At 40.7% G+C, this 10,964-nt stretch overlaps 1 protein-coding gene across 1 annotated transcript; it reads right to left on the bottom strand.

Annotated features, from left to right (window-relative positions):
• Positions 1-814: 814 nt before the first annotated feature.
• ODC1 (ornithine decarboxylase 1) lies at positions 815-10,710 on the bottom strand. Its single transcript, XM_067544770.1, has 12 exons — positions 10,312-10,710; positions 7,128-7,267; positions 6,886-7,037; positions 6,528-6,701; positions 6,150-6,322; positions 5,616-5,750; positions 5,322-5,403; positions 4,762-4,845; positions 3,431-3,593; positions 3,229-3,341; positions 2,676-2,890; positions 815-1,311 (listed from the first exon to the last, which is right to left on the bottom strand). The coding sequence occupies exons 3-12, from the start codon at positions 6,985-6,987 to the stop codon at positions 1,167-1,169; spliced, it is 1,386 nt and encodes a 461-aa protein (XP_067400871.1). The 5' UTR covers positions 6,988-7,037; positions 7,128-7,267; positions 10,312-10,710; the 3' UTR covers positions 815-1,166.
• Between the last annotated feature and the right edge of the window lie 254 nt (positions 10,711-10,964).

Raw genomic sequence — 10,964 nt, 5'->3', positions numbered from 1 at the left:
CTGCTTTTCCACTGAAGGCTAAATAGATAGTAAAGCTTTTACCCCCTCTTCTAGAAATTGTTAGAGAATCTTAAATTCAGTTCTGAGGTTTTATAACTTCCATGGGCTTAATATATATAAATAAATCCCCATAGTGGCTGCGCTGGCAAAGCATTTGTTTATGCTTCATATATCTGCTAGATAAGGCTTATCTACGTTAGTGTCTTACCAGACCTCAGTAACCTAGACAGGTTTACTTTTTCCTTAGAGCAAACATATCCAGGCTGAGGATCCCAATAGGCAACAGGCAAATGAGGTATTAGACATTGAAATGCTTGAGCACCTTTGAGAGTCTGGGCTCAAATGCTATAAGCTCAGTCCCCCTTCCCAGCCACATTTAAAAAAAAAACAGACAAGTATTTTGTAACCATCACAGCACTCTGTAGATTGTGACCTTTGCAAAGTTCTTTGAGGCACACTTCAATAGCATCTTTCAATGTAGCATTTTAGAATGGCCAATTAATTTTCACTCATTCTAGTTTGCATTAAAATCTTATAAATCAGTGACATTTAAAAAAAATAAATGTATTTGAGAAATGACTAACCACCTGGGATGACACTGTTACAAATGAGATGCAATACTTTATGCATTACCATAAAGCCTAGAAGAGCCATGTTTACTATGTAATGCTAATTTCAGCCTGGCAAAATCTGTCTTGAAAGCATACCAGTTAAATCCACTGCCCAAATCTTACTATGACTGATACAGGGCCATCAACAATATTTTAACATCCATTCATGACAGTTCAATTCATGTACACCAGAGACAAACCAGTTATTTCAATATATTTTATTTTAAAACAATTAGGTCACAACACTAAGCTCAGCCCCTTCTGCCAATTTACAAGCTACAAATGCTTGTCTGACAGTCAAGGGTCACTCTTTAGTAGCATACTTGAAAGTGAATAAAAATCCATATAAAATATTCAAATAGTTTCCATAGGAACACAGATAAATGTGACCCCCATCTCCTAGTCATTCATTTTGTTGCATTTATGCTGACCCTAGACTTAAAAAAAAAAAAAAAAAAAAAAAAACATTTAAAAATTCTAGCAAGAATTAAGTTAATGGTCCCCAAAATGCCCTAGATTTGATTAATAAACTTGCAATTAATAATTAAACAGTATCTATACATTAATGCTAGTTGAAGCGCAAGTTGCTGGATGATGTTCAATTCCACTCTCCCAGGCACAAGACAGTGGCAAAGTACTGACATCCTGCTCCTCCACTTCAGCTAGGAAACCTTGCTCTTTAATCCGTTGCATTAGTTGCCTAATTAAGAGAAAAAGTAAATCAGGAGACAATCGATATATTTTACCCTGATTTAATGGATTGCAGTATCAAATGCATCTTGTTGAGACTCAAATCATAATTTGACTTCATCCCCAGCAAGATCTCATAAGAGGTCTGCTCAGAGGTAGAACCTGACTCATTAACAGCTTTAATTTAGGGTTGCATTCAGTGCCACTTTAGTGATTAGAGCACTTCACCACCATGAAGTATCTGGGCATATGCAATTACTCAGTCCCCCATCTACTAACTCCCACCCCCCAATTTTGCTAACAGCAACATCCCTAATGTAGATGCCGTTATGTTGGATGGCAAGTGTTCCACTCCTAACCAACACTGCTACATCAGCAGAATTTTTAAGTGCAGAACAGGCCCAAGGAACCTTACGCTCATGGGAAAAAACTGAACATTGCACTTCAGGCGTTTTCCCACACCATCTTTAAGATGTCAGTCTACATTAGTTTACACATCATTCATATTTGGAAACTATTTTACAAGCAGAAAAGCTAGACACTTAAAATGAAAGCTTGCAATCTAAATCTGTTAAAAGGGGCCAAATGAATACCAGCAGTTTAGATGTTGAGACACCACCTTTTACTGTTGGTGGCTTTACAATACTGGTACAAAAATGCAGCTTTGCTAGCATAGCTGAATCCACACTAGAGAGCTTTGCTTATATTAGTATACTAGTGAAACACCCTAGTGTAGAAAAAGTCCTTGCAAGATTTCTCAGAAAGAGACTTTTCAATTTGCCAGATGGATTGCTCGTGGTCATCTACTATAATATCTGTAAAGCAACGTAAGTGAACACACACATTTTAAAAGGACTACTGTTAAAATTAGTGTTAGTGCTTTTCCTGCCAGTTTGGGGTTTTACAATCACACCCTCCCTCCTATTTTAAATTAATGCCTTAGCTGCTGTGCCAAAACCCCATGGAAAGAGGCCTATCCAGGAGAAACTTATTAGCACTGTACCTAGAAAGAATATCATCAGTTTCACTACATAATCTGTTATGTTAAATAGCTCTGTAAATTCCAGCCTACAGTGGCAATGTGTCCAAATCCCATTAAAAAGCCAGTGGGGGCTGGTATTTATTTTCTTAGACCACTTTAAAGAGGTCTCAACGATGTAATCTTAGGCTACAATGATTTGAGCATCTCTTTAAATCCCACTAACAGATAGGATTGGTCTTCTAAAGTCAGTTATCCACACGTCATTTCATAATAATGAATGGACAAATTAGTTAAAAAGGAGTCTCCTTCACTTTAGTCAGAACTATCAAGAGCTCTTGGCAGATTTAGTAGGGTTTTCCTTCTAAAGGACAGATGTGTGACAAGTTACTAACCACGCTGGCCTTGACATCACATAATTTATTGCTGGTCTCTGGAATCCATTGAAAGTTGAAGCAGCTGCAACTGTGTAGGCACCCATATTTTCAAAGAGCATCCAGTCACCAACTTGCAACTCTGGCATATCAAAGCGCTCAACAATACGATCTAGGCCATCACAGGTTGGTCCCCATATGCTACAGGAGTAATAGCCCTCATCTGGTTTAGGTCTCTGGGGAGAGAAGTTACATGTTACTTTTGACTAGCCTGATACTGGTCTTACAGAAGACTAAAGTAGGACTCGGCTCAAAATTGTTGCTATGGTTGAGATGATTAGAGGCATAGAGCTTGAGCTCTGAGGTGTGCAAGAAAAAAGCTGCTGGCAGGACCTCCATGAGTGATCCTCAACTTTGGAATCTGCTCCACTGAATGGCCCAGAGCTCACATGTCCTCCCCCCCTCCCCAAAATAAATCCCTGGGATAGCAGAGTATGAAGGCATCGTGCTTGAGTTTATTTGCACAGTGGAATGAGCAGTCTATGTTGCTTTAGCATTTGGAGGTATACTGTACCTTTTGCAAGACTGGCTTAACATGCGCATGATCATATAGGATGCAATTGAATGATCCATACACTCCATCATTCACATAGTACATAAGAGTTTTGCCATTAATATCATCTTCATCTAGAAGAGATGAAAATACACAAGTAAGAACTTTTGAAAAAAGTGAGTTTTATATCTGCTTGCAAATGAGATTAGGAGATCTTACATACCATCGGAACCTGTCTGCTCCTTTAATACAACTTTTTTTGCAATTATGTTAACAGCTAGTGTGAAAGCTGATGCAACATAGTATCTGCCGGGCTCTGCAATAATTCTTATTCCAGAATCACAAGGAAAGTATTTGTCCAGTGCTGGATTGATTACACTTGTGATCTAATAAGAGACAAATTATTAGTTTAATAATATTAGTAACAGTACAGAACTGACTATTGTAGAGCCAGAAGGATAAAGGATTTAAATAGTTAGCCCAGTCACAAAGTACTACACTTAGTACCTGGCATTAGCTATTTGCATGGTCTAAATAAAGTATTTGTCTCCCCATGTTGTTTCATTGTTACTATTTTACAGCCAGATGCAGAAAGGTATTGACAGTCATTTCACCTTGAAGTCATAAAGGCATAAAACAAAAGCTTATGAATGTCTCTGAAATTAAGAGATTTAAAACTAAATGAGAATCACACCCTGGATGGCTTCCTACAAGTCATTTAGAGCAAGTGACCTTTATGTAGAAATTCAAACTTCCACAATCAGAGTTCTGTTTTGTTTCTAGATCAGATATACACTCTTCTAGCTAAATTCCACCTACACTTTTGGCAGGCGGAGTGAATTAAAGAATCAAAATATGGTGTAAATGGCTCTAGAAATATATTCCTCTCTGGATTAATAAATATCTGTTTAAGTTATTCTTTCTAGAAACTTCACAGATTAAACTACATTTATAGTTCTCGTTTCTAAATTAGGATTTAGAAAGACTTCAGCATGGGCATTAAACTGTATAAATACTCGTTCTGCGTTACTGCCTCTGATCTTATTAAAAAGCACCATTCCTATATTCTGCAGCTGGTTCTACATTAGGGCTAGCATCAAGAATTATACAGGGCAAGGCAGAATTTATTCATACTAGAAACTGAAAACAAGACTGCAAAAGACTAAATGTTAAGAGTTCCCATAGTTTCTTTGGGCACAACAGCCTTTCAAATTAACAAAGCAAGGCTATATCACTAAGATAGACAGACACCCCAATTTTTACTACTGAACAGCCTTAAGACAAAAACTTTCACCATGTTTACATTTACTAAGTGATAACTAAGCCACATGTATTTAAAGGGCTATGGCCATCACCACATTTGATTCTGCAGTTAACAGAAGACAAATTAGGACTTCAGTTTAGAATCCAGGAGAACAAAGAGTCCCTTCAGACTTCACTCGTCTTAATGTCAGAGGGAATCAAGATACTGAGTAAATAAATTTTTGCACAAGTTTACTCTATGTAAAACTATTAAAATAACGTGATTAACTCAGTTTATGAAATCCATCATACCTCTTCAAATTTAAGCTTGACATCTTCAGAACCAGGGAAGCCACCACCAATATCAAGCAGCTGCATATTGAAACCAAGCTCTGTCTGCAATGTGAAGATATTAAAATGGAATAGTCAAGCAAAGAAGTGATTCTTGAATAGTCTAACATGATTAAAAACTCAGTTATGACTTTTTTCTAAAAAGTTTAATTTTACTGATCCTTTTGACAAAAGAAAATAGATTAGTAAGTTTTACTTGCTGGTTCTCACGCATTAGTGCTCTAAGAACTGCAGGGAATGTTTTTTAAAAAAATACAATCTTTTTTCCACAAAAAACTTAAATATTGTTATCAACTATCAAAGGATCACCAAGATTCAAAAATAACTGGCCACATCACAATATTAAGTTGCATATCTAACTATACAGGAAAGGTTAAAAAAGCCTCTTATTTTAAGTTTTTGGTTCCACAGTTGTATATTTTTTTCAAGTAGCATTTCATTCAAACAAGCCAGCTGTTTTGTCAGCACAATAAAACAGTGGTCCACAAGCAATGCTGTTAGGCAAGTAAATTCATACTTACTCCCATATCAAAGACACAACGGGCATCAGAAATAGCTTGAACAAAGGTCTCCGGGTCAGTACAGCCACTTCCAACATGGAAACTAAAACACAGATGCAAATCTCAGTTGCCTTTTTGAAGATTTCAATTTTAAGCAATCATTTAGACAAAAATTAATATGTAGTAACAAGCAAATGAAGGTGTCCGTTCTTGTGAGCCGGCAATTCATTTTATGAAGAGCTTGATTACAATGCATTTTCCTACATGGGTGTTTTGACAGTTCATATATAAAAAGGATCAAAAATCATTACGAACCTGACTCCAATAATGTCAATGTCCAGTTCTTTTGCCCGTTCCAGAAGAAGTCTGCTAGTTTTGAGGGTAGCTCCAAATTTAACACTGAGACGACAAACCGCTTTGGAATCATCAGTTGCAATGCGCAAGACCAGCCTAGAAACAGTGTCCAATTTAGTGCCAATCCTCTACATTTTCTAGATTGAAATAGGTTTCAGTTATGTATTTTCACATTAGGAAAATGGGTTTTTTAATTTATAGAAGTCGAAATTAAGATCGCCTTTTCCAGCAAAGGTGACTTGACAAAGGTGGATCTAATTTAACACGCAAGCAAGTTTGTACAGTCCTTGTAAGCTATATTTTAAAACTGTACTTGACAAACATTAGTATCTTGTCAGAAAAATTTCTGCCTTCTCTTCCAATTTTGTGGAAGTGTTAAAAGCTTAAAAATAAAACTGAATGTGTTACTTAGGCACACTGCTGATACAGGATAGGTCAAGTTAAATATGTTTAAGCCCATGAAAATACAAAAAGAAACAAAACCCCTCCTCTTACTTTGCCTTTGGATGAGCTCTCGCAACTTTCATTAGCTCCACTTCACTATCGAAGGTCATCATCTGCACACCATTGTTTGCAGCATGTTTAATTTGAGAGACTTGTTTGCAAGGATTTGCATATATTATTCGCTCTGGAGGTACACCAATGTTCTGCACCAACTGGATTTCAGTCTGGAAAAAGAAGTAGATTTATTTCCAGCTAGTAGCGTGTAGAGGATCTTTCAGTAAACAGCTGATTATGGATCAGAAAGTAGAGTGTGAAGATGCAGCATTGACACTAAGGAAATACTCCTAGTTGTTTCAGATTTATTTGAATACATATAAAACAATAAAAGCATCCACATAAAGTCACCATCAAAAAACCTGATGATCTTACCTTACTAGCACAATCAAACCCTGCACCAAGAGCAGCAAGTGTCTTCACTATAGCTTTACTGTCATTACACTTGACGGCATAAAAGGGTGTTACTCGAGGGAGTGCTTTGTACCATCGTAAATGCTTCTTCAGAACATCCCCAAGATCAGCAACATAGAAAGCATCTTTATCATCCTAAAAGAAAAAAGCCATCAGGTCATCTTCAGGTATGCTCCCTAACAAGTGTTCTGTATAGTCTAAGTTACAGTATAGGATTTTTTGAGCAGAAAAGTACCATATTTCTAAATTTTAGAGTACAGTTAACAGTATATAAAGTTGTATTTTTAGGAAATTGCACTCATTTTGCTAGCATACTTACAGATGAAGAAACTTCGTTTATTTTTTGGTCTAGAATATCCTTGGCAGTAAAGCCTTCATCAAGGAACATGAAGTCAAACTCCTCATTGATGAAGCTGTTCATTGTTTCTAAGTGTTCAGGTATACTTTTAAAGGGAGTTTAAATGCAACAAACTGTGGATATAAAAAGAAAGAAATTCATTAATTCAAATTAGCAAAGAGACACATAGAATACTAAATGGTAGACAAGATCCATAAACTTACATAGACAACTAAGAAATATCAGCTTTGTTCAAATTCTTTCAACAGTGCATCTAAAGAAGCGCTTCAGAAAAGCAAAGTCTTGATATAACAAGGCAAGTTTCCTGTTCTCTGTGCAGCAGTTGGATGATGTTACTTTGAAACTGTTCAAAGAAAAAAAAAAAGAGACAAGACTGATTAAGTCAAATGCAGATAGCATAAATCTGTTGTGGAAGTTAAGATTAAAAGAAAAAAAATCTACAGTAAATTATTTATATAACAAATATCACACAAGTATTTTAACATGCCCATTTGCTACTATTCATCATTTCATGTATTTCAAGTCAGTCTACAGGTAGTTACATATGCAACGAACATCTGGCCAAGTTACAAACCTCTGAAAATTGCCATCTGCACATATTCTGAGGTTGGGAGCTAAATTCTCTGAAGATTGTTTGTACTGAATATTCCTTGCAATTGCTCTGCCTGGCTGTCAGGTTGGTGTGACAAGAAATGAAGACAGAAGACTGTCTCATGGCCTACCAATGCTTTCCCCAGGTATCCAAGCAACATGAAAAGAAAAGTAGCCTCACTCAAATACAGAGGAGTGAGGACATGCTAGGGGACGAGGGCTGAAAACACTAGAGAACATTTCCTTTCAGAATCTGGAAATGAACCCAGAATTCTTAAGTCTCTATTTTCCTCAGCTGTCTAACAGCTGTAAAACCTACTAGCAAAGTAGGTTTCATTCACCTCTACAGGCTGGTGGTCCAAGCAGAGGATGGCAACCAATTATTTTATTAATTCAAGTGGTAGAGAGGTCTGTGCTGTGAATCTAAAGATCCCAACCCCACTAATAACTTGGGTGGAGCTTGATACAGTTCCACATGACTGAATGTTTTGGTTTTTACTCTCCAATTAAAAAAACAAAAATAGGAAAATACATAAAAAACACCACACATTAAAAGAATTATGGCTGCAACATTTAGTGCTTGGTTAAGAAGTGTCAACGTATATGCATTATGAAGTCTTTAATTACTATTAATTACCCTCTTGTCCCCCCCCCAACAAACATTCATTCGGAGCACAGGAAATAGGTTGGGGCTGTATAGTCAATAAGGCTTTTGTCTGTAGGACTGCTGCCTCATCTGAGAAGAAAGTTGGAAGGTGTTTAACAAATGAGGCAAGGGACTGCTGGAAGAGAAAAAATTATAGGGCAATTGAATGTAACCTTGGAGAACTGGCAGATTATCGCCCTCTCTGCCACAGACTTCCTATGCAGGTCACTTAAACCAAACTTTTACAGGTGGTCAATTATGTACTCATTTTCTGGGTGCCCAATTTGAGACAATGGGACCTGATTTGCACTCACATGTGTAACCAAAGTGTATGTTCAAACTACAGTTGCCATTAATTGCTATAAAATGTCAAGTAGTCACATTTAGTGGGCACTGTTTGTCATGTGCACACTGGAAGAAGCAGGGCTTCTACAGGTGAAAAAACAGTGTAATTAAAATTGTATTGTAATGCATATACACAAGAGGGCTGAATTTATGTTCCACAAGCAACCTTAACTCTGGTATTTCCTAACTTTGAGTCTTGCCTTCGCAACTTTTATATACTTTCAACAATTGGTACAGAATTGAAATAATAGCACTAATTCTTCCCCAAAGCGGTCCTATAGGCAGTAAAGTTTAGCTCATTCTGGAGTTAACACAGTAGCATCACTTTAGCATCTGTATCTGCATGGAGCTTTCTGCAAAGACATTCTTCTGAATTAACACACAACATACATTTCCCAAGGAATCTTCTGCCATGATTTACAAGGAGTAAGTTTACATCCAGTGCTATACAGCTAGACCTTCAAATGAATATTTAGTTTGTTTTTTCCAAATTACAGCTTCAGTACAGTGAATGACAGCTAAACTGAGAACCAGACCCAATTTAAGCACCACTGATTACACGTTTTTTCAAAATGCAGATGTTTTTGTACATTGACTTGTAGGCCAACTTAAAAGAGCAAAATAAACTTAGAAGGAAGGTGACTAAGGTTTCATGTTAAGTGATGAAGATCATCTCAGTATCCATTATTTTGTTTTATAGGGATATCTAATGTCATCACAGGTGCTATTTCAACCAAAAATTGTGGTCTCTACACAGGGCAAACTGTCACATGGAAATAAATTGTTATCCGGATAATCAAATTATACAGTCACATAACTACAAGTTTGCATGTTGCCCTACAACATCCCCAAAGGTAATGGCTATACCTCTCTCAAAAGTGTTATGGTGCACATTCTTGTTCAATAGCTCTTTAAAACTAGCTCTGAATCACTATCAGTTTCTGCAACGGAACATGTCCACTTGAAAGAGCCTTCTAAGAAGAAGCCATTCCTTATTTAGCGTCACTAGAGCACTTCCTCCCACTTACAGAGTAAATGAGTAACTTGACTATCTGGTGATTGTGCAGTGCAGTAGATAGTAGTAGCTGTGTGGGTCCGACGACCAGAAAGAGACAAGGTGGGTGAGGTAATATCTGTTATTGGACCACCTTCTGTTGAGGAGAGACAAGCTTTCAAGCTGCGCGTGGGTCGAGGGCTGGTTTCGCTCACCAGCAGAAGGTGGTCCAATAACAGATAGCGCCACGGACGAGACCAGGTGGGCGAGACTGGTGCTTGCACGATGCTCCTCAGTTCATTACGAGCAATCGGCCAGGGACCCGTCAAAGAAAGGCGGGCTTCGTAGCCCAGGGCTAGGCAGCGTAGCTCAGTGATGCCGCCCCACCCGGGGCACGGCCGGCTGCTCTCGCTGTACCCGGCCCAGCGCGGAAAGAAGCGGGCCCCGGCAGAGCCGCCTTCGGGGCTACTCGCACGGAAAAGCAAGTGCGTGGCAGCGGAGTTCCGGGTCCAAGGCCGCGAGACAGGAGAGGGCCGCGCGCGCGCGCTCAAGGCCGTTACGGGAACCGCCGCGCGCCGGCTGCCAGCGCCAAACCGGCTCTCACCAGGGACCGCGCAGCCCCTTCCGCCGGCACGTCCGCCCTCCCGAGGCAGCGCGAGGCTCCGCGGCCCCACAGCTGGGTGATCGCCGCCGCGCAGCGCGCTCCCAGCCCGGCCCGTGCCCACAGCGCCGGGGAGACACGTGGCCCCAGGCCGAGCGGCTTCCAGCGGAGAGCCTGCCGCCCCCGCGCGACCCCCCCTCCCCCTCTCACCTCAACTCAAACAGCACCGGCGTGAGCGACCCTCTTGGTTCAGCACCTCGCCCGGCAGCCGGCCGGTCGGTCCCCTCGCCGCGTGCCTCCTCCTCAGAGACGGGCGGGCCCCGCTGAGCTCGCTGGCTGCTGGAGCCGGAGTGGACGCGCCGCCCGAGGAGGAGCCGGGCTGGAGGAGCCGCCACAGGCGCTGCCGGCCGGCTTGGGAGCAGTGACTGACAAAAGCCGCAGCTGCAGCAGAGCCCTTATTTATAGGCCGGAGCGCGTCGCTATGACAACGCACCAGCTCAAACCAGCCCTGTTCGGCTGGGACCGGGCAGGAACCGCCGTAGTCCTCCGCTATTGTGACGTCAGAGTTTTCGAACACGCGCACGGGGTGCGCCGCGCCTTCCCCTCCCTCCCCTCAGGGGCCGCGTTTTAACTTAGGCCTTGGGTCCGGGCAATTTTGCACTGGGCGGGCCTGGCTCCTCCTCCTGTTCCCTGGGCCTGCAGCTGATGCTTCGCTTCTGCTCCTTCATCTGTGCTGCTCCCCTTCCGATGCCCCCCTACCGCTACTCCTGCCCCTGCTATTTCCCAGTCTGCTGCGCCCCTGCCCCGCCCAGCTCTCTGTCCACCTGTTCTCTCTTTCCTTCCTACTCCTTTTCTGGGAAGGG

The sequence above is a fragment of the Emydura macquarii genome, unplaced genomic scaffold (genome assembly GCF_026122565.2).
Source record: "Emydura macquarii macquarii isolate MOO-44397 ecotype Brisbane River unplaced genomic scaffold, CSIRO-AGI_Emac_v2 contig_1027, whole genome shotgun sequence".
Taxonomy (NCBI): domain Eukaryota; kingdom Metazoa; phylum Chordata; order Testudines; family Chelidae; genus Emydura; species Emydura macquarii.
This window is presented reverse-complemented; position numbering and strand designations above follow the sequence as displayed.

Bases quoted from the DNA above. Each gene is read 5' to 3' on its own strand.
- ODC1 (XM_067544770.1), bottom strand. From the start codon at position 6,987: ATGAACAGCTTCATCAATGAGGAGTTTGACTTCATGTTCCTTGATGAA. The intron at 6,323-6,527 runs GTAAGATCATCA...TTCTTTTTCCAG, and splicing joins GGTTTGATTGTGCTAGTAAG to ACTGAAATCCAGTTGGTGCA. The intron at 3,594-4,761 runs GTATGATGGATT...GTCTCTTATTAG, and splicing joins TCAAGCTTAAATTTGAAGAG to ATCACAAGTGTAATCAATCC.